This window comes from Neofelis nebulosa, chromosome 13 (genome assembly GCF_028018385.1).
Source record: "Neofelis nebulosa isolate mNeoNeb1 chromosome 13, mNeoNeb1.pri, whole genome shotgun sequence".
NCBI classification, from domain to species: Eukaryota; Metazoa; Chordata; class Mammalia; order Carnivora; family Felidae; genus Neofelis; species Neofelis nebulosa.
Genome location: NC_080794.1, coordinates 46,700,703 through 46,725,275, shown reverse-complemented (window position 1 = coordinate 46,725,275; position 24,573 = coordinate 46,700,703). Strand labels below are relative to the sequence as shown.

At 36.1% G+C, this 24,573-nt stretch overlaps 1 protein-coding gene across 3 annotated transcripts in view; it reads left to right on the top strand.

The window, feature by feature from the left end:
• LOC131492922 (uncharacterized) overlaps positions 1–24,573 on the top strand; it is a 534,086-nt gene that overhangs the window by 239,070 nt on the left and 270,443 nt on the right. For 2 of the 3 annotated variants that reach the window (XM_058696867.1, XM_058696868.1), the window contains exon 2: positions 8,574–8,631. The exons of the other annotated variant lie outside the window; for it this stretch is intronic. In XM_058696867.1, coding sequence (XP_058552850.1) covers positions 8,574–8,631 — 58 coding nt within the window. The remainder of the gene's footprint in view (positions 1–8,573; positions 8,632–24,573) is intronic. 3 annotated transcript variants of the gene reach the window in all.

Genomic DNA, 24,573 nt, shown 5'->3' with positions numbered 1-24,573 from the left:
TCTTCAGTGATTGCCAGTAGAAAAAGATACTGAACTAAAACCAATACTCAGTGGAAAATAACTGCTTATAGGAGGCATAACTGGAATGCCAATCCAGTCTCAGGCCTGTCTTTAGTGAACTTTCCCTCTCATAACCCCTATTTATTCGATACTATAAGGAATCTGTTCCCAAACTCTGGCTGCAGGTGATTGGACCAATGATGGGCACATGACCTAAGGACAATCAAGCCATTAAACTGACTTAGTACACCTACTGCCTAACTTGGTAAGATACTCTACTTTTAGCCACAAAATCAGGGTCTATGGACAACCATCTTTGGCATTACCAGGTAGCTTATTAGAAATGCAAACTCTCAGACTCTATCTAAGACCTCCTGAATCAATATGCATTTTACCATGATTCCCAGATGACTCATATTTGTATTGCATTTTAAGAAGCACAACTCTAGCCCAGCAGGTCTGATTCATGAAGATTTTAAGTTAAGAAACCCTGAAAATACAGGAGTTATTGTCAGACTAGAAACACTGATAGGGGATAACTGTGTTCATTTTCATAGCCAATTACTTAATGGAAACGTCGTGATTTCTGTTACTAAAAGTACCTGGGAGCTATCCCATGTGTAGACTCACCCTCCAGTTCCAAGTATTTAGATCCCTTCTGTAATGTTTCTGTTCTTAAATTTTTATAAAATTCAAGTCTTTCATGTAGATATTCATAATAAACTGTCCTTATCTTGGAACCAGCTTTAGATTCTTTGTTTCCTACAACAAACATTGCCAAATAAAACACTTCTTGTAGTAGCAATCACCAAGGAGTTAACATGAACAAATCTCCAATCCAGTAATTCTAGTCAGAGCAACAATTTCTCTTGTTCATAAAATTAGCCACAATTCATTTCCCGCAGCTAGGGCTGGTCAGTGAGGAAAAAGTAGATCACTCTCATTTAGGACATGCATTAATCTCCTTAGGCTAGCAGGATGGCATTCCTTATGCAGAAAAGGGACATTTACTCATGACCTGAAAGAAAGAAAGAAAGAAGACCTGTCAAGAGAAAATTGTCCACGTTTTTTATAAACAGAATCAACAATCTTTGCTGGTTCTTCTCTAGGGAAAAGACAGTCTAATGTAAATATTCCAATTTTAAATCCAGGAGGTTTGGCTTTTTCCCAAAACCCTTTCCACAAAAATCTCCCTTTATCTTGACATTTCCTCTATCTTTTGTTTGCATAACTTCAAAGAAAGTAGCATCTACGGTGAATATTCTGTCTTGACCCATTGCAAGATATTTGACCTTGAGCTAGTTATTTAACCTTGCTGCTTCTCCATTGCTTTATGATCAGGGAACATAGAAGCCCTGTTATTCCTCCTATATGATGTTATGCCATAATCAAATCCAAACAAATCTTATATGTATGTATATGTATATATATTTTTTATATTTATATCAGTAATTACATATGTGTACAATATGTGTCACACACATATGCAAGATATTCCTAAACGTTTCTGTGGTATCTTAGTGCTTTGTCAATATTTTTTAACAGTGATATTTTTTGTTTAAAGAAAATATTACAGGAACGCCTCAGTGACTCGGTTGAGCATCCTACTCTTGATTTCAGCTCAGGTCATGATCCCAATGTCCTGGGATAGAGACCTGCCTAGGGCTCCATGCTCAGCATGTATTCTCTCTCTCTTGGGGTGCCTGGGTGGCTCAGTTGTTTAAGCATCTGACTTCATCTCAGGACATGATCTCATAGTTTGTGAGTTCAAGCCCCGCATTGGACTCTCTCCTGTCAGCTCAGAACCTGGAACTTGCTTTGGATTCTGTGTCTCCTGCTTTCTCTGCCCCTCCCCTGCTTGCACTCTTTCTGTCTTTCTTGCTCTCAAAAATAAATAAACATTAAAAACAATAAAAAAAGATTCTCTATTTCCCTTTGCCCCTACCCCCAGCTTGCATGCACTCTATCTTTCTCTCTCTCTCTTCCCTCTAAAAGAAAAAAAAATACATATTAAATGAATAAAAGAACTGGTGGAATAGTTGAAATAGGTATGTGGTGGTGAAGGTACCTGATGATACAAGAAATTAACTCTTTGAGGTGCCTGAGTGGCTCAGCTGGTTAAGCATTTGACTCTTGATTTCAGCTTAGCTCATGATCTCATGGTTTGTGAGATCAAGCCCCACCTTGGGCTCAGCACTAATAGTGCAGAGTCTGCTTGGGATTCTCTCTCACCCTCTCTCTCTGCCCGTTCCCCACTTGTGTTCTCTCTCTCTCCTCTCTCTCAAAGTAAATGAACTTTTTAAAGAAAATGGACTCTTCAAAAATTAATACTAAATGTGGGGGTTCCTGAAGAAGAGTGTGAAAATCAGATTTCTGTCAGAAGATCTCAGTTTAAGTGGGAGTTTTTTTAAAAAATAGGTGTAAGGGTGCCTGGGTGGCTTAATCGGTTAAGCAGCTGACTCTTGATTTTGGCTCAGGTCATGATCTCATGGTTTCTGAGCTCAAGCCCCACATCAGGCTCTGCATGGAGAGCAAGAGCCTGTTGGGATTCTCTCTCCCTCTCTCTCTGCCCCTCCCCTGCTCACATACTGTCTCTCTCTCTCTCTCTCTCTCTCTCTCTCTCTCAAAATAAATGAATAAACTTTTAAAAATAAATTTAAAAAATAAAAATGGATGTAATACTGTATAGTATTGCTAGTTGATTTTTGTAGATATTCCAATTTTAAATTCGGGAGCTTTGTGCTCTTGGATCACAAAGTTCTTATCAATTCTATCTGCCTAATGAAAGTAAGGGAAACTCTATTTGCCTAATGATGGTTCTAGAGAATAGAAGTGAGGTTATATTTGACCTAGACCTTTAAGAATTTGTAGGCAATTTTGTGTGAAATAAGTGAGCTTATTTATAAGCTCATATATAAGTGAAATAAGAGAGTGCTCCAATCAAGGGAAAAAAACAGGTGGGTAAAGCCACAGTGGTATGAGTGAGTGGCTTCAAAGATATCATACAGTCTGATTTTATTAGAGTTTAGTTTATGAAGGAGAGGAAGACAGTGGTGGAAAAATACAAAAAGATATGTTGAGACCAACTTGTAAAGAGCTTTGAATTTCATGAAGCCCTGCTTTTCCGGCAATAAATGTTTCATCAAAACAAACAAAAAGACCAAATTGTTATTTTGGAAAAATCTCTGTGGCAAAAAGAGTTTGCTGCTTGTCACCTTTTAATTCTCCAGGTTCACAAACCATTCCGTAATCCTACTCTCTATTTTTCAGGACTATGACCTGCATAGATTGCATCAAGGTGCTTCCTTGACCTCTAGCTTCCAGTAAGGCTCCATCAATGGGAGGCACCAGTAAGAGACCTGAGGGGTAGAAGAGGGGAGACTGGGCTATTCTTTGTCTTCCAGCTCTCTCCCTAGTGGGTCACCATTGGTGAATTGCATCCTTGTATCAAAGGTCACACAGCTCCCACTGTGTGGCTTTCTTTAGGTTCGGGTGATAGGTTCTTCCTTTTCCTTCTCTCCCGTTTATTTATTTATTCTCTATTTATGTTAGCATGGACTCAAGCATTTTAGTTTTTTTCGATGGGGTTATAATCTGCTACTATCACATATTTTCAAGTAAATTGTCAGTCTTGACTATAGAGGGCACTTCAAGTTGGCTCTAATGTCCTCTTGACATGTCCCTTCATTCCTTGACCAATTCTTTCATTTGAGGGTCAACACAATATTCTAGGCTCCTCTCATACTTTTACTGCCCCAGCACTAGAATCAGTCATTTCTTCCTAGAGCTCTGGTTCCTCTTCGTGGCTTAAGGTATGCTCATTTCGCTTGTGATGCTGCTTCCGGGACCTCTCAGCAAACAGACCAAGGGAAGGTCTACCAGTTTATCTTGGTAGCTGCATATCTCATCTAACACTGAAGGATTCCTTCTAATATTGTCCTTTCCATATGTTCAATTCCCTTCCTGAAGCATCAGACACCTCGTTGTCATTATTCTTAGAATATATTTATTTGTTTGTCCAATCTCAGAATATATGCAAATTAGTTTCAGAACTGCTAACTCCTATTACTGAGAAAAGGAAACTCCCTCAGGTTTAGGAAATGATGGTAGGTCTTTGCTGTCACTAGCCCTGGGATATCACACCATTTTTTACTGGTTTTCCCTAAAACTCTGTGACACCTTTGCTAACCACCTTTTTATTAGATGCTCTTCAAGTATCCAATTTGACTTTGCCATCTGCATTCTACTGGGACAATAACAGATAGAATGTGCTAGAGAGTAGTTGCTTACAAAGGGGATTAGAATATGTAGCAAGAATCAATCTTCTCTGGCTTTTGTCTGTCTGCAGCTCATGAGCACTTTGTGTCAGCACCAATGGATTGATCCAGTCCTTAAATTAATCAGTAACCCAACTAGAGTGAGCCAGGCAAGAAGAACCTTATATTACGAAGATGTATGTTGACAGAGATCTAGGGAAAGGCGTCCACCATTCATACTTTCCAATAAAATAAATACATAACTTGTTAGACCAGCTGATAATTCCCACTATGATTAATAACATTCTGTTATTGTTCCTTCTCCATCTGTATCTGATCTGGGAACTACCTGAAAATTCCTCCAATAGCTACTTCTCCATTGGCAAGACACAAGAAGGAACAGAGAACATTTCTTCAAAAAGCCATGTCATGATGTGGCATAAAGAAATTTGGGGCTGGAAAACCTAAAATTTCTCTAGTAACAACTTGAATGTGTCTTAATTGTCTTGAATGTTTACAGACATTTCTGGACAGAAGAGAATCAGAGCTCAGATCCTAAGACTGAGAAAAAATAGCTAGTTGAGTAATCAAAGTTTTTAGTAACTATGTGATAGGATTTTTCATATATTACATTTTGCATTATGTAAAAATCATACCATAATCATGGTACTGGGAAGCATGGAATTCCTGGACACTACAGCTAAGAATTTCAAAAAGTACAAACATTCTTAAGGGAAATGTGGCTATTTATACTACATTTGTGTAAATTGCTTATACTATTTGGTTCAGAAACAGATTCTTCTCATTAATTCTAAAGAAATGATAAGAAATGACCAAAGGGATTTGTTAAATCACTTTTATTACAACATTACTTTTAATAATTAAATCTTGAAAACTTGTGAAAATACTCAACATGGATAGATTTACTAAATCTACTTCGGTGAAGATTTTATAGTGATACTTGGTTTCAATAAATAATGACAAACAGTTGCAACATATTAAAGGAAAAGGGTAGGACATGAAATGGTAACTTCCAACTATTAACTCAGATTAAGAATATTAAGAATTATAGACACAATTCATTAGAGTTTGAAAAGTATTGTTATAAGTATAAATGAAAACCAATTGGTCAGTTTGGGAAAACATTCGTGAATCAAATTATTATTCTGAAAAAACAAGTAATTGATGGGAAAAAATAAAAATTGTCTACTTTTTTCTATTAAAAAATATACCAGTGGATAACCAAGTAGAAGTTTAGGGGAAGTTTTTATTCATACAAGCATTCCAAGTAATACAGGAAGAAAAATAATAGAACTGGATTATTGCTATTTTTGTCACACTTAATTCATGGATGTAAGCATTATTTCTCAGTGGCTGGTAACATCACAAAAATAGACATAACTAGATGTTGTATATGCTTTGATGGAAGAGTATAGTACTCTCTATGAATATGAAATATTTTTCCTTCTCGAAACATCAAAATTGAGTCAGGGCAAACCTCTAGACCTGTTAGCTTAGAGGAAGCACAGATGAAGAGGAACATATCCAATAACACCTTCATGATACAATCACTTGACAATCTCTACAATAAAATTTTTTTAAAAAGTTGCAAGAGAATGAAAAGTTTAGAGAGGAGCACCTGTAGATTCAAAGAGATATGAGAACTCTATTAACCAATTGAGTAATGCTATTTTTGTTATTTAAATTCTTACTCAAATTACTACAGAAATTAGGACATGAGTCAATAGGACAAATTAACTGGATATTTGATGAAATAAAGGGATTATTTTAATTTTAGTTGAGTAGTGGTCTGGAGAATATGTTAAAAGAGTTCTTATCTTTTACTAAAATAAAAACAAAATGTCATGATATTTGGAATTTGTTTCAAAATCATTTCATAGAAAAATAAATAGAGGTATAAAAGAAACAAAACTGGCCAGGACTTAATTATTATAAAACTAGGTGATGGGTGCATGGATGTTTATTAGACCAGAAGATCTAATTTTGCATGTAATTGAAATTTTCTTTAAGATATAGAAATAAGTAAAGAAATGCACAATGCAAATGTAGTGTGGCGTACTAATTCAGTAGAGGTAGTAAAAGAAGGAAAAATGCCTTATGATTTTCTGAAAGTGAACAAAAATTTTTTTTGTTACCTGCATGTTTAAAAAATTGTCTTGCCTTTTTGCCTGTCTCTGGACTTTCCAGCAGCTAAAATTTCAGTTGCATTTGCTTTCTTGCCATTCCTCTCTCAGAAGTCAAGGCAAACCAAGAAACTCAGATAAATTAGCACCGTGTTTGTCATGATCAATTTCAAATATCAAGAAGTCTGCTACCTTGTACCAGATTTTCTAACTGGGTAGTGTTGATATACAGAGAGGCCATCAATGTTATGATATTAGAATTTTAACCAACATATTCAACTTTCATACAGTTTTTCTTTTCTAAGAAGTTTTCAACTGATTCTCTTGAATTTCTAAGATACATATCAGTAGCATTTGTGGTAATGAACATTTTCCCCTTTTCAATATTTTTATTTTTCATTTTTTACATTTATCTGCTTGAAATGGTGATCAATGTGAAATATTAGTGAAGACAATAGTAGGCATTCTTGTTTGTTCTTCTGAACTTGTTTTTAGAATGAGAGCCTACATAATTTATTATTTTTAAAAGTAGTTAATAGTATAAAAATAATACTTAATATATTAATTTTCATAATCACTTTAGGACATAAATAAGAAAAGAATGATAACTTTCATGAAATTATTTTTTCTGAAAAATATTATAAATTGCCTCAAGCACACTATAAAATATATGTACATCATAAAAATCATTATCAGTAGCAAAATAAAAACAAAGACCCAAGTAACAACCACCCAATTAAGAAATAGAATATATTCTTTAAAACCCACTCAAATGTCTTTTCATTACCTATATGGTGCATTTTCTGTTTTGCATTGTTTTCTGATTATAGATTTTTTTTATGCTCATTAAAAGTAATTTTTAGGGGCGCCTGGGTGGCGCAGTCGGTTAAGCGTCCGACTTCAGCCGGGTCACGATCTCGCGGTCCGTGAGTTCGAGCCCCGCGTCAGGCTCTGGGCTGATGGCTCGGAGCCTGGAGCCTGTTTCCGATTCTGTGTCTCCCTCTCTCTCTGCCCCTCCCCCGTTCATGCTCTGTCTCTCTCTGTCCCAAAAATAAATAAAAAAAAAATTGAGAAAAAAAAAAAATTTAAAAAAAAAAGTAATTTTTAGGGACGCCTGGGTGGCTTGGTTAAGCGTCTGACTCTTGATTTCAGCTCAGGTTATGATATCACACTTTGTGAGTTTGAGCCCCGTGTCAGGCCCTTTGCTGACAACGTGGAACCTGCTTGGGATTCTGTCTCTCTCTCTCTCTCTGCTCCTTCCCTGCCTCTCAAAATAAGTAAACTTTAAAAAAAATTTTTAAATACTTAAAAGTGTAAAGAATATAATGAACAACGTGTAATTTATCATCTAGCAATCAGTACCCTTAACTTTAGTGTGCTTCCAATGTTTAACATATGTGCATATGTTTATATGTTTACAAGATATAATCATACTATTTTAACTTGGAATTTTAAAAGTTTATGATTGTTTTTCTATTATAAGTATCATTTTTAAATGTTGAATCTGTGAGTATCTCTGATTATTTCCTTATGAAAGTTTGTGATGGTGAAAATAGTGCATTGATGGGTACAAACTTCTTACATATAACAATATATTTTGCCATTCATTGTATGCTAATTTCTTACATACAATAGCACTCATGCACTTTTTAAGTGTTTATAAGTCATGTAGTCATGTAGTTAACGATTTTTAAAATAATCATTTGACACATTCATATGAATTCCTTGGGGCTTTAGACAAATTATTCTATTTTTCTTCCTTTTCTTTTGAGTTTATTGTCATCTTTGTTTTTATTCAACATTTTTAATTCTCAGTTAATAAGTGTTATCATTTTCTTCTTAAAGATCAGGCAGTGCAAACCAAACTGCAAAATCGAACTCTGCATGTGTAATGGTGCATTCTTGATGCTCTGTTGGTAGTGATGCTGGGTTTTTTAGGTCAGACTTTACAAAGTCAAGTGAAATTTTACAGGAGAAATCAAGCCAGGTGCACTGTACTTCCACAGTATCTGTACCAAACATCATACTTGTCTATGTTACAATTCCATCCCACCACTATTTTCTTAAGTCTGACATGTTGAGAATCACAGAACAAAGGTAGAATGACATATTTATTAAATGTCTGGCTGCTCTAGCTAATGGGGCTTAGAGTCTCCTGCTTTTCTGGTTTCAGCTGCCAGTTCCCAAGCGAGTGATACTGCTGATAAAGTGTGGCTTTGACAGGGAAGAAGGTAAGGGGGCAATATAATTTGGGGAAATATAGAGGTTTAATGCAGAGACTTTTCAGACCTGAAAAAGAAATGCCTCCAGGGCCTCTCTTAAGCCCCACTTAAGTTGATTCCAGGATATCATCAACACTTTCCTCATCGCTATGACCATAAGAGGTCAAGAAAAACCAGCCCAAACAGCAACGCAGAACAAACTTTCAAAGAGTTGGAAAATAAGCTTTAGCTCTCAGTTTGGGTAGGGGTATGGGTAAATTTATTGAGAGGTTCTTTTGACCTCAAATTTTAATTATTGTATTGTACTATTTTTTTTTTTCTTGCCTGCGTTCTAGGCACTCTTTGGTTAAGAAATGCAGACTACATTGAATCCTTGACAGGGGAAAAGAGGTTTAGGAAAACTTAATTTAACCTTCTTAGCTCAGCCCATATCTGGAGATTCTCTATACACAGACGGATCTTACTTCCACATCAACATGTGCTGTTCTGGCCCATTAGACCTCAGCAAGATACACCAACCTGGGTCAATCAGTCTTCACATACACCTGAACTCAAATCTCCAGTGTTTGGTTGGGTTTTGGTTCAATTTTCTGTGCCTTTTGCATGACTGCATTGCATAAGTTTTATTCCTTTTCTGTTGTCTCTGGTTTCCCCCACAAAATCAACTCTAAATTCACATTTTAAATAATTATTCTCAACAGTTGTTCGGTTTAGCTTAACATGAACGTTAATGTTTCTATGCTTAAGTAATTAACAAGAAGAATTGCGAGTACAGCTCTTTGTGGCTCCCGTGTTGCCCTGGCAGTTATTTTCTCCCTTGGTGCACATGCAGCCACACACCCTGTTTGGTCTGTGCAGGAGAATGTATACCACCCCACAATTTGTGGAGCTCAGACACCTCATGGGCAAGGACCCCAAGGCTTCCCTTTTTGGTCAAGGTTAGCCTGCCATTTTTCCTCAATGCTTTCGTCTCTTCCCACCTCCCCACCATACATAATTTCATGTAAGAATTCAGATTTAGTAAAACAAAAGGCAGGAAGGGGTTTTGCTTTCAATCACTTTGTTTTGTATTGCATTACAAGCCTTCTGTGAGTATATCTTGGAAATGGACATAAAAGGGAAAATGCGAAAAACCCTAAGAAGTGCTTGTAAAAATGAGTAATCAAACCTCTTCCCTTTCTTGGCACGTGATTTAATTCCATTTGTGTGTACCTTTACCTCAGTCATTTGGTTAATTTTACATAAGGATTTTGAAAAGGCCTCCACAACAGGACTCAGAAATAACTAGGGCTTCTCTTGATGACTTGACTTTAGGAACAATATACTCAACATATGCAGAATATCTTTTATTTTTAAAGATATGTTAGTGACACACTGGGATTTTTATATTCAACATACAGCAGTTGGACAGAAGTCGAATTGGACATGGCTGCACATATCTGAGTGTGTTTTGTAAAACCTCTTCCCTAGAAACTCTCAACTGAGCTGCTGACATTCCAGCAACGTTTTTAAACACAGAGTTGCAATTTTAAAAGTATTTAAGTCCTGGGGCGCCTGGGTGGCTCAGTCGGTTGAGCTCAGTCGGTTGAGCGACTGACTTCGGCTCAGGTCTTACTCTCACGGTTTGTGAGTTTGAGCCCCACGTTGGGCTCTGTGCTGACAGCTCAGAGCCTGAAACCTGCTTCTGATTCTGTGTCTCCCTCTCTCTCTGCCCCTCCCCCACTCATGCTCTGTCTCTCTCTGTCTCAGAAATGAATAAACATTAAAAAAAATTAAAAGTATTTAAGTCCTCGGGGCCCCTGGATGGCTCAGCCCGTTGAGCAGTTGAGCTTCCAACTCTTGATTTTGGATCAGGTCACAATCTCACAGTTTGTGAGTTAGAGCCCCGCATCAGGCTCTGCGCTGACAGCATGGAGCCTGCTTGGGATTCTTTCTCTCCCTCTCTCTCTCTCTCTCTCTGCTCTGCCCCTGCTTGCTCTCTGTCTCAAAATAAATAAACTTTAAAAAAAATATTTAAAACCTAAATCTAATACTCTTTGCAAAATTCTATTTTTTCATTGATTTACCTAATAAATATCCACAATACAGTACAAAGTACTGCAGTAGTAAGTACAAAGTACAAAGGCAAGTACAAAGCGGTAAGTAAAACAATAGAGCCTGAGTTTTCTAGTCTTTCTGGAGGATCGTTTTGGATTCTTTTGGAGAATGAAAGAATGTAGTTATATTTGGAGCCAGTGAGATGTAATGGAAGGTACCAGAAGACCTAGGTTTATGTGATCAACTATACTTTATATACTTTATTGGAGATTAATTACATGTAGGCATTATTTAAAATATGAAATTTCTGTATAAATACAAATTACTTATTGGGGCGCCTGGGTGGCTCAGTTGGTTAAGCATCCGACTTCGGCTCAGGTCATGATCTCGCGGTCCGTGGGTTCAAGCCCCGCGTCGGGCTCTGTGCTGACAGCTCAGAGCCTGGAGCCTGTTTCAGATTCTGTGTCTCCCTCTTTCTCTGACCCTCCCCTGTTCATGCTCTCTCTCTCTGTCTCTCTGTGTGTCTCAAAAATAAATAAATGTTAAAAAAATTAAAAAAAAAATTACTTATTCCTAAATCCTAAGGTATTTGGAAACCAGTTCCAGTCTCCATATAATCCAGTCTCCAGTCTTACTCCTAATACTATGTGAATTTCATTTTTTAATCTGTATCTACCTATAGTTTAGCTCTGATCAAGTATATAAAATAAGTATGCATTATCTACATTTTTTAGACGAACAAGGTTTAAAACTTGAACAACCACACATAACCAATGCTATGGATGTTACCTTAAAATAATGTATAGAGTTCCCTCCAAAGGAGCGTGGACTACATGGAATATTGTTCCCCCTCCCTGATCTCCACTAGACAACTAGTAAGGTAATAGCAACAAACTTTTCGTTGATGGTTTATTATAGGCTGAGTGCTTAGAAAATGCTTTCTTGCATTATCTTGTTTTTTTTAAAGCCTGCATATGACACAAGTATCAAAATGTTTTTGTCTGAAATAGTGCTATTGTGGGGAATATGTTGGGATAGACCCAGGGCTCATGCATTTTCACGTCTGTGCAAAACAACAGAGATTGGGGGAAGTGGTAGAAAACACCCTGAACAAATAATGTTAGTAAACAATGCCAAATTTAGAAGGGTATGATGGAAAGGCAAGCATGCCTGGAATATAGCAGAGAGGGAGGACTTTGCATTGAACAGCTTAATTTCTCTATATACTGATAAAAATGCATAATAACAAGAAAGAAATTGCTTCTAGGACTCTATGTATTAATTCATCAATTTAACAGATACTTATTAAGGCTTCTGCACCTTACACCTGCTTTAGGTTCTCTTGTGTATCTTTTGATACACAAGAGAAAATATTACTTATACGGAAAGATATAAGTAAAAGATAAAAGAGGGGCACCTGGGTGGCTCGGTCGGTTAGGCGTCCGACTTCGGCTCAGGTCATGATCTCACGGTCCGTGAGTTCGAGCCCCGTGTCGGGCTCTGTGCTGACAGCTCAGAGCCTGGAGCCTGCTTCAGATTCTGTGTCTCCCTCTCTCTGACCCTCCCCCGTTCATGCTCTGTCTCTCTCTGTCTCAAAAATAAATAAAAACGTTAAAAAAAATTTTTTTTAAAATAAAAAAAAAAGATAAAAGAAAAAATATTACTTGTACGGAAGACATTTTAATACAATATTGGAATTAAATGATAATAGTAGAACACTATGTAAATTTCAAATGTATAATATGAGGACGTTTTCTCAGGAAAAAAAATAGAACACTTGGCAGGGTAACAGCCATGAAAAAAATTCTCTTTAATAAACACGGTGTACTTAATTTCCCATGATTTAACAGAGCTGTGTCATCAGTGTCCCTTGTGGCACAATATTCTATAATTTCTGAATATTTTTGTGACTTATTGTGATAAAGCTAAAATAAAAATATGTGCCGCTCCAAGCACATGTTAACTGATTTTTAAAAATTACTCCTGGTTCCTCCCATTGTTCTAAAATAGGACTTACATATTACATAAAACTTTAAAAGCTGATACATCCAGGTTGAACAAAGAATCATCGCCAAGAAAAAAGGAAACCTTTTTCACTTTCACAGAAAACAAATGTTAAGATTCTATACAGATGTATCCTTTACATTGGATATTGTATTAGAGCCCTCCTTGCAGGAAATGAAATAGTTTTAGCACTATTAGCATTAGCCTTCCTAGATTGGTGTCTTGAAGTTTTAAAATGCATAACCTGAGGGACGCCTGTGTGGCTCAATCCGTTAAGCATCCAACTTCTCACAGTCTGTGAGTTCCATCCCCACGTTGGGTTCTGTGCTGACAGCTCAGAGCCTGGATCCTCTTTCAGATTCTGTGTCTCCCTCTCTCTGCCCCTCCTCCACTCACTCACTCTGTCTGTCTCTGTATCTCTCTGTCTCTTTCTCTCTCTCTCAAAAATGAGTAAACATTAAAAATTCTTTTTAATGCATAACCTGAAAATGAGGTCAATTTTGCATTATAAGAACACATCAAGATCTATGTAAAAAGAGTGTCCATTTGGTGTATTTTTTGAGAAAGCACTTTCATGTTAACAAATAGCATGTGTATGAATTTTAGATTTTATAGGAGGAAATGGATAATGAACTTAGTTTGTAGTACTGATCAATAAAACTTTAACATTTTAATTCCGGTATAGTTAACATAAAGTGTTATATTAGTTTCCTATGTGCAATATAGTGATTCAGCAATTCTCTACATTACTCAGTGCTCATCATGGTAAGTGTACTCTTTAATCCCCATCACCTGTTTCACCCAACATAGAAATTTAATAATTTTAAATAACATTATTCTTTAAAAATATAATTTAGCAATCTGAGAGGACATTTTAATAATATTAAAATCACCCAGAAATTAATATGTAAATTTTAAACCACAATGACTTACAGATAATAATCACGTATCCACAGCAAAAATTGACAAATGTTGACTTTTTATCTTTGTATCTTAAATTTTTTTAAGTAAATAAATAGAATATTGCAGATGGGTGCACCTGAGTGACTCAGTTGGTTGAGTGTCTGACTCTGGATTTCTGCTCGAGTCATGGTCTCGTGATTTGTGAGATTGAGCCCTGTGTCAGGCTCTGCATTGGTAGCAGAAAGCCTGCTTAGGATTCTCTCTTTCCCTCTCTTTGCCCCTCACCCACTCATGTGCACACATATTCTCTCTGTCTCTCTCTCTCTCTTAAATAAACATTGTTTAAAGGTTGTTTTTTTTTTTTTTTTTTACTTTAAGAGAGAGCACAAGCAGGGGAGGGGAAGAGAGAGAGGGAGACACAGAATCTGAAGAAGGCTCCAGGCTCCAAGCTGTCAACACAGAGCCTGATGCGGGGCTTGAACTTGCAAACTGTGAGATGTTGACCTGAACCGAAAGTTACATGCTTAACCGACTAAGCCACCCAGGTGCCCCTCAGAATAAACAGACATTTAAAAAAACAAAATATTGCTGATAAATCTAAATCCTCTTTGTTATTCTCTTTAGTCCCCCCTTCCTTTTCTTCCTCAAAATAAAATTGTGTACTTGTTTTGCACAATTTCGGTCCATGTTTTAAAGCCATTACTGTACACTTTTTATCCACAAAAACTTGTCTGTATGTTTTAATTCATGTAATTTTTATAACTTCCCTTTTTCATTTAATCGTATGTTTTTGAGATAAATTCAGGTTAATGCAACACTTGTATTTCAATCACAGTAAAACCTTGGTTTGCGAGCATAATTTCGTTCCAGAAACATGCCTGTAATCCAAAGCTCTTGTATATCCAAGCGAATCTCCCCATAAGAAACAGTGGAAACCCAGATAATTCATTCCACAACCCAGAAATATTCATGTAAAAATGATTACAATACTGAAATACTGCAATATAATACAAAATAATAAAATACAAAATATAAAGAAAAAGAAATTAACCTGTACTTACCTTTGAAAACCTTCATGGCTCCCTCACTTGTGAGGCAGACAAGAGAGAGGAGGGTTATTGTGTAGGATGACTCTCAGTATCACTAATGGAATCATTGCCATCTATTGGCTCAATGGAATCTTTTTCTTTTCATGCACCTTTAACAAGGAACCTATCCAATGATGCTTGCTTTTGCCTCCTTTTGAGGATTTTGCAGAGATGTGACATTGCATTGTCCTTAAACAGATTCATCTCTCACACTGCTATAGCCTTATTCAGGTGGTGCTTTTCTACAAAATTTTGCACTGTTTCCCACATTTTACACATCTCCCTATTCTCATTTGAACTGAGGGATTCCTCTGCCTTTTTCTCCTCCTCTGCAGATGAGATGCAGACATAGACTTCCTATAAAATCTTGCAGTTTTGGCCACTTGCATACCTTGTTCGTACTTCCTAATGACTTCCTTCTTAACTGCCACCATAATAATTTCCTTTTTCTTACTGCCTTTCTTTTCAACCTTTTTCTGCATGGGGCCATTGTATGCGCTCACACTGATATTGACTACAGTACCATATTGAACTCTTGTCATATATTCTTTTTAATATAACTGGCAATAAGGCAGCAGAGGAAAGGGTCTATATCTGCAGGCAGCGTGACCTGGAATGAAGCAAAGCCTTCCTAAACTTACTCTTGTATGGCAAAGCAAAGGACTGTCCACAGGTGCTTTGAAGTGTCAAAAAATACACTAGTGCCGGTGTGGACACCTTCCAGAGTTCTGAAAAATCCCTGGTTTCTGCCAAACACTGCAACCTGAGCATCCTAGCATGGGAGATGATCACCCACAATCCCTCAGAGAGAGAGAGAAAGGGAGAGAGAGGGAGGGAGGGGAGCCATTGGCTCAGTTGTGATCATGTGACTTTCAGCATCATGTACTACTGGTATTGCAACATGTTGCTCATTTATCAAGTTAAAGTGTATTAGAAATGTTTGCTTGTGATGCGGAACAATTGCAGAACAAGTTACAATCAAGGCTTTAGTGTATTTAAATTGTTAGGTTTATTCACTTTATGAATATAGCACATTTACCTGTTCCTGCATTGATGTTCCTTTTGCCAGTTAGGTTTGCAATGTGTTTTGCAAGAAATATTTCATCAGGTTGAGGAATTACTCTTCTATTCCTATTTTTCTGAGAGTAGTTTGCAATCATAAGAGTCCCTTAAATTTATGTATACACACATACACACACACACACATATATGTACACACACACATCCAGTTTTGGGCTTTTTAAATTACGTTACTTTATTATTGTAACAAAGAAAACCAGAAGTTAGCTCAAATACAAGCACCATTAATGGTCATTTTCAGTCTCCTATACCAAAAATTATTAATAAGTACTATCTTTATGTAACACATTTCCCCAAATATATCTTAATTAAAAATAAATAGCATTTTGAGATATAATTTACATACCATAAAGTTCACTCATTTAAAGTGATTTTAAATGCTTTTTAATATATTTACAGAGTAGTGTATAACCATCACTATAGTAATTTTAGATCATTTTTATCACTCCCCTAGTCATTTTGTATCCAATAACAAACATTTTAATTTGTTTAAATTAAACAAGTTCTTCCTCTTCCACCCACACAATTCCCACCCAGCCCTAAGCAACCACTAATATACTTTGTTTCTATAAATCTGTCCATTCTGGACATTTCACATAAACAGTATCATATAACATGCAATTGTGATTGTCTTTTTTGCCTATCACATTTTATGTTTTTGAGATTCATTCCTGTTGGGGCATGTCTTGGTACTTCATTATCTGCCCATTATTATGACATGCCACATGTTGTGCATTTATTCATCCATTCATGAACATTTGGGTTGTTTCTCCCTTTTTTCTGTTGTCATTAAGGTTGCTGTGAACATTTGTGTATAGGTTTTTGCATGGACATATATCTTCAATGCTTTTGAGTAGGGAGTTAGCGGAATTGGAGGGTCATATGGTAACTCTATGTTTAACATTTTGAGGAATGGTCAAACTGTTTTCCAAAAGGCTGCACCAGTTTACATTCCTACCAACAATATATGAGTGTTCCAATTTCTCCCCATCCTTATCAAAACTTATCGTTGTCTGTCTTTTTTTATTAGGAGCCATCTTCGTATTTGTGGAGGAGTATCTCATTTTGTTTTTCTCTAATGACTGATGGTATTGAGTATCTTCATGTGCTCATTTGTCATTTTAAAATCTTCTTTGCAGAAATGTGTATTCAAATCCTTTGACGATTTTTAATTGAATGATTTTTATTATTGATTTTTTAAAAATAAATATATCCTAGATGTAATTATTTTATTAGGTATATGATTTGCAAATAATTTTCCCATTCTGTGGGTTGTCTTTTCACTTTCTTGATGGTATTCTTTAAAGCACAAACATTTTCGGGAACTGAGTGGGCTCAGTCTGTTAAGTGTCTGACTTTTGATTTGGGTTCAGGTCATGATCTCACAGTGCCTGGGATTGAGCCTCATGTTGGGCTCTGTGCCGACAGCATGGAGCCTGTTTGGGATTCTCTTTCTCTCCCTATGCCCTTCTCCTCCTCTTGTGCGTGTGCGTGCGCTCTCTCTCTCTCTCTCTCAAAATAAACATTTAAAAACATAAAGCACATTTTTAAATTTTAATTAAGTCCAATTTAACAATCTTAGAACTTTTGCTATTGGTGTTATAATGAAGATATCCTTATCTAATGAATAAAATCATGATTTACTCCTTCATATTCTTCTAAAAGTTTTATAGCTTTACTATTACATTTCAGTTTATGATACAGTTTGAGTTAATTTTTGTGTGTAGTGTGAGACAAGGGATAAAATTGATCCTTTTTATGTGAACATGAATTTGTCCCGTAAAATTGTTTTTTTCTTATATCTTAACATCCCGTTCTCTTTTTGTGGTTATCATAATTTATTTTCTTAAATTTTAGTGAGGTGAATTACATCAATTTTTCTGGTATGGTACCATCCTTATAATTCTGTTATGAATTTAACTTGGTCATAATACTTTATTTTAAATACACTACTGAATCTCGTTTGTTAATGTTTTATTTAGATTTGTTTCAACTTTGTTAATAAGTAAAATTATTCTGTTATAATGAAAATATCCATTTCTATTATAGTCCTTAGCCTCTTCTGACATCAAATATACCAGCTTATGAAATGAGATGGACAGTTTCCTTATTTTTCTACTCTTAGATCATTTTTACTTATGAAGATTCAATAAAATATTATTTGAACACAGTGACATTCCTCTATGTCTATGTGTGTGTCTGCCCACCTGCACATTGAGTTATAGGAGAATGAGAAAGGATTTTTGAAAATAAAATAACTATTAAAATAATTTTCACATTTTTTATTAATTTAATTCAAATTTGCTCTTTATGTTTTCATAAAACCTGTTCTATTCAATCTATTTTTAAACTTATTACGCTACTTTTATATTTCAGAATCTATGCAGTAGTCAGTCTACACAGTTTTGGATTCCATTTTCATTCACAATATTTTCTTTATATCAATTCTGTTTCTTTAGACTTGCTCGGTGTTTGTAATTTTCAGTCTTTTTCACAAACCATATTTTCTCCTTGTGTTCACTTCCATTTTTTATTTTTATGATTTTATTTGATTCCTACAATTTTTTTCTATTTTGTATTTTAAGTCCTCCTCTTTTCTTTATTATTTTCTTTCTACTTTTTGAATTGGAGATAAGGTGGGTGATGAATGTACCTCTTTTTCAGTCTTCTTTAACTGATTGTTTTAAATGCTGTACTGTTTCCTTTTTTCTTATTATTACTGAATTTAATGCTGAAATTTCTGTGTTGCTTTAGCAGCAAGTTGCATGTTTTAGCACATGTTACTTTTGTGACTGTTTAAAAAGGAGTATTTTATAGCTTCTATTACACTTCTTAAACCATGGAATCACTAAGGTTTCCTTTTTTTAGTCCCTTTCTATATAGGGATTGGCTTATCATTTAATTGAAGATTTCTAACTTATTTCATTATGATAAAAAATGTAGTCAGGGGGCACCTGGGTGGCTCAGTAGGTTAACCATCCATCTCTTGGTTTTGGCTCAGATCATGATCCCACAGTTTGTGAGTTTGAGCCCTACATCAGGTTCTGAGCTGGCAGCGTGAAGCCTGCTTGAGTTTCTCTCTCTCTCCCTCTCTCCCTCTCTCCCTGCCCTTCCCTGACTTGTGCTGTCTCTCTCTCTCTCAAAATAAATAAATAAAATTTAAACAAAAATTTTTTAAATGTAGTCAGTATAGTGTTGATTCTTTGAAATTGGTTGAGACTTTATTGGTAACCTGAGAAGTCAACATTTTTTAATGTTACATTTGTCTTTGAAAAATGTGTTTATTCTTTAACATTTTTGATTATCTAAATTTATTTAATTTTTCTTCACAAATCAATCCCCATAGTTTCTGTAGTTTCAAATTTTATAAGTCTGTGAACCAGTGTGGCTTCAGCTTTTAAATTTTGTTCTGAGATTCCTCTTCATTTATAACACTGGGCACATCCAACTTTTAATTCTTGATGCTACTTTCTACACCAAAATACCTTATTCTAATTATGCAGAAGTATTACATGTTTGGAGACAGAAGGATGAACAACCAGCTCATTTTTTTTTTCAAATTTACCAGGAGTCCATGAGAGTAAATCTTAAAGTTTTCAAAATAAGGCCATTTTTTAAAAATGACCCAGTACAAATAATTAATTCAGACAAAGTTGCCTTTAACTTTGATGAACAAAGATTCTAATACTTTTATAGATATTATAGATTACACAAAAAGGAATACTGATCAATTAATTTTAAGGAAATAGCATACCGCTTTAAATAATACAAAAATAACACAAAATAGTCATGACTAAAACATTTCTCATTATTTTATAGATCAAGTTTCTGTATAACAGTGAGCCAAAGATTTTTTTTAAAACATCATAACGAAGTAGTGTTTATCCAATAAATAAGAAATTTGCAGATGGTTTAACTTGGAAATCTGGTAACACCTAATGATATTTTAATATATCTAGAAGAAAACAAATATATGGTTTTGCAGTGAAAACACCAAAGTAAAGATAAAGATATTTTACCCAAAGTAAAATATCTATTTCTGCAAATACTACTAAGATTAGAATGACACTCTTTTTAGACAATAAATGTCACTCTGAAACCATAATAATAATAAAGATAAAAATTATATCATCACTTTAATGCCGGAAACATCTCCATTAAATCAGGTCCATAACATGTCTTATGTAAACCACTCTTTAAGAGATTTCTGGAAATTGTAATCAATCCACTTTACAAAGTAGTAGGAGATGAAAGTATATAATTGGAAAAGACTAGGAAATTCATCATTATTTACAGGTTATATGGCTCTGCCATGGAAACCTAAGAGCATAAAATGAAAAAATTATTATTTTATTATTATTATTTATTATGATTCCTATTATTGTTTAAGTATGCTCCACACCCAGCGTAGAGCCCAACACAGAGCTTGAACTCACAACCCTGAGATCAAGACCTGAGCTGAGATCAAGAGTTGGATGCTTACCTGATTGAGCCACGCAGGTGTCCTAAAATGACAAAAATTATTAACCACAATAAGAAATTTCAGTAAGATGTCAGCTTATAAGTGAAGAACACAAAACCACTTTCTGTGTGTACCAGTAATAAGTGATAAAAAAAAATGAAAAGAAAAGACAATCATAATGACTATATGAAGAAAGCAAACAAATTGCTAACTCATGTAATGAAAAGATGTAGACTTAGAAAACATAATGTAAGATATAAATTCTCATCAAACTTATCTATGAAAACCATATCAGGATTCTTTTTTCTTTTTTAGGAACCAACTATTCTAAAGTTCATTTTTAAAAATAAATGCTGTAGAATAATCATATATCAAATTAATAATATAATAATGAAGTGTGAGCTGTTCTCACAGATTTTAAACCCCATCGGGATTTTCTGGTCTTTTATACTTTCAGCATATTGATTCCCTCACATACTGTTACCCTTAAACTGCATTTCAAGGGCCAAATTCACACTCCTGTAACAGTGGTCTAACTAAAGCCATGGTCCACTATGCAGAGATATCTATTAAACAAACTCTACCAGTATCAACCTCTTGGACAATAGTGTTTGTGCAGTTATTAGGGTAATTTATTTAAAAAACTTACGTGAAGTGCAAAAAGTTCTGTCTCAAAACCTTAAATCACTGGATGTAAAGAAAATAAATATTCTTTGACCTTGTGAAACCTGGACATCTCATACTCCTGGTATTTAGCTCGATGTACCATTTTATCATAAAGATCCAAATTCAAGAACAAATTGCTGGAAGGGGTCTTTGCATATCCTGAGCTCTGGAAGTTAGGATAAAGCTGGGTTTCATAGCTCTCTCACTTCTGGTGCCTTTTCACTTGCTTATCTTCTATAATACAAGATAAGCTCATTGAGAATAGTCACCTTTTTTTATCTACATCTTTCTTTAAGATGCTCGTAGATCAGAGTGCCTGGGTGGCTCACTCGGTTGAGCGTCAGACTCTTGATTTCAGTTCAGGTCATGATTTTCTGGTTTGTGAGACGGGAGCCCTGTGTTGGGCTCCATACTGACAGCACACAGGACCTGCCTGGGATTCTCTCTCTCCCCCGTCTCTCTGCCCCTCCCCTGTTTGCATGCTCTCTAAATAAATACATACATACATAAGATGGCTCCTATATCAATGCCAGACACACAGAATGTGCTTACTGAATACATGCAGGGATATGGGAAAAGGAGCACACATTTCTCATATATCTCACATGGTACCTACCACAGCATACCCAGATCTGGTAATGATGTGAAAATGGAGGTGGAAGGGAGAGGCAAATGAGTAGGTGAGAAGAAGGGGCATTGAAGTCCTTCTCTGTGAAAGGGGACATATCAGCTCTCTCAGTCTTGTCTCCCTTTTCCTAGATCAAGGACAGGAAAGCAGCACCCACAGGAAAACCTGGAAGTTGGTCAAGAGGCTGCTTACTAACATAGAGCATCACAGCTTCAAGGCAATCATCAAAAGCAATTCTGGAGCATTCACAACAAATCACAACATCCAGTATCTCTTCCTGCCAGCTACTGGTGGTGGCCACATGAAGGCATTGCGGGGGGGGGGGGGGGGGGGGGATTCCCTGCCCATGGAGCATGGCTCAGTGCCCTGTAGCCTGTAGTCTTGTGATTCCTGCTGACAGAGGTTATGTCTGTGTGTATTTGTGACTTCACCTGAGAGTTCTGCTGTGATTGGGAAGGGCTGGAAACAGAAAGCCAGCACTTTATCTGGCCGAAGGGGCAAGGTTTAGAAAGTTTCTGATTTTTCTGCTTTTATAAAAAATTGTTCCTCCCAACTTCTCTAGCCTAGGAAAGCACCTGTTATGCTTCCCTAGAGCTGGCCGTTTTTTTTCTGCTTTACAAATGGAAATACAGTTCCCTTTAGGCTTCAGAGTCTACATTTGTAGGGAAATTTCCAGCTTGTTTTCCTCTTCTCAGTTTCCATTTCAAAATGTCTCAGCAAGTTTTTCTCCAAGCAAGCTGTGTGTAAATGAATGTGTGGGAACATTCACTACAAATTAGAGTTCAGAGTACACATCTGAGAAGAATGCAGAGGAAATCCTCTAGGGTGAAGGCAAGAGCAGGCTGAGACAGGCTCTCAAGATTAAGACCTGCAAATATGTCATTATCACACTCTGGGCTGGCCCTGCTGACCTCCATTCAAAGACTGAATATACATTCAAATTGGTAGAAGGGCTTTCCTACTAGGAAGAGATTTCGAACTACAGGGGTGCAGTTTCTGCCTGGTTCCTTTATGTTCTGCACCAGCTGCTTAGCTCCAGTAGCACTTTCTCCTGTCTCACCATCCTTGTTAACACATGGAGGGGAAGGGTTTCTGTAAAGTCTGCTTTTAGAATGTTAGCATAGGGGCGCCTGGGTGGCGCAGTCGGTTGGGCGTCCGACTTCAGCCAGGTCACGATCTCGCGGTCCGTGAGTTCGAGCCCCGCGTCGGGCTCCGGGCTGACGGCTCGGAGCCTGGGGCCTGTTTCGGATTCTGTGTCTCCCTCTCTCTCTGCCCCTCCCCCGTTCATGCTCTGTCTCTCTCTGTCCCAAAAATAAATAAAAAACGTTGAAAAAAAAAATTAAAAAAAAAAAAAAAGAATGTTAGCATAATAAGCCAACAAAGGGGAGTTGATTTATAGGATATTAGGGCAGAATTTAAAAAGTTAAAAAAAATGTTAATGTTTATTATTTTGAGAGAGAGAGAAAGAGGGAAAGAGAGAGAATAAGAGCCCCATGTGGGGCTCGATCCCATGAGATTATGACCTGATCCGAAACCAAGAGTTGGGTGCTCAATGTACTGAGTCACACAGGTGCCCATTAAATTTGATTTTTATACCATGTGGTGTAACACTTTCAAGTAATTTAGGTAATTGCAAAAAGGAAGGAAAACTGTTACTACTCTATCACCTGTTCCAACTTTTCTTACATCATGGTGAATTTTATTTTGTTGATTTCTGGATCATAAAAGTAAACTATTATATACATTTATTGTTGAGTGTGAAAAGTGTCTATTTTGGATAACCGTCCTTAATTAGGTGTGTTTGTGCTTTGTCTTCTCAATTTCTTTGCTTTGTCTTAACAGAAGCAGACATTTTTAATTTTAATGGACTTCAGCTTCTCAGTTATTTTTTTCATGAATTATGTCTTTAATGTTATATCTAAAAAGGCACTACCATACCCAAGATTATGTAGATTTTCTCCTATGCTATCTTTTAAAAAAATTTTTTTTAACATTTATTTATCATTGAGAGACAGAGAGCATGAGCAGGGGAGGGGCAGAGAGACAGGGAGACACAGAATCTGAAGCAGGCTCCAGGCTCTGAGCTGTCAGCGCAGAGCCTGATGTGGGGCTCGAACTCACAAACCATGAGATCATGACCTGAGCCAAAGTTGGCCGCCTAACCAACTGAGCCACCCAGGTGCCCCTCTCCTATGGTATCTTTTAGGAGTTTTATGCTTTTGCTTCAGAATCATTTTGTTGATATACATAAAATCATTTGAAGGGATTTCGATTGGGATTGCATCAAATCTGTAAAACAATTTGATAAGAACTGACTTCTTGAGAATATTGAGTTTTCTTATCCATGAATGTGGATTATCTATTTGACCCTTCAATTTTGTTTGTCACAGTTTTGTAGTTTATGTCACATAGATCTTGTACAAATTTTCTTAGATTTGTACTCAAGTATTTCAGCTTTTTGGAGGCTGATTTAAATGTTTTTTTTTCTTTTTTAGACTATTGATGGGATGAATTACTATTAATTGAATTTTTGCATATTGAACTAATCTTGCAAACCCAGATTAAATTGTGCTTGGTTATGGATTACAATTATTTCTATCCTTTTTGGATTTGACTTGCTGTTGTTGAGGATTTTTGCATCTATGTTCGTGAGAGATCTTGGCCTATAGTCTTCTCTTCTCATAATGTCTTTGGTCTTATTATGAGGATTATAATGGCCTCATAAAATGAGTTAGAAAGTATTCCCTCTGTTTCTATTCTCTGAAGGAGATAATAGAGAATTGATAAAATCTCTTCCTTACATATTTGGTAAAATTCACCAGTGAACCCACCTGGGCCTCATACTTTCTGTTTTGGAAGATTATTAATTACTGTTTCAATTTCTGTAATAGATTTAAGACCCAATCAGATTGCCTTATTTCTTTTTATATGATCTTTGGCAAATTATGCCTTTCAAGGAATTGATCTGTCTAGATTATCAAATTTGTTGGCTTATAATTATTCACACTATTTTTTGTTATCTTTCTAATTTCCGTGGGAACTTTAGTGATAGCCCTTTTGTCATTTCTGATATAAGTAATTTG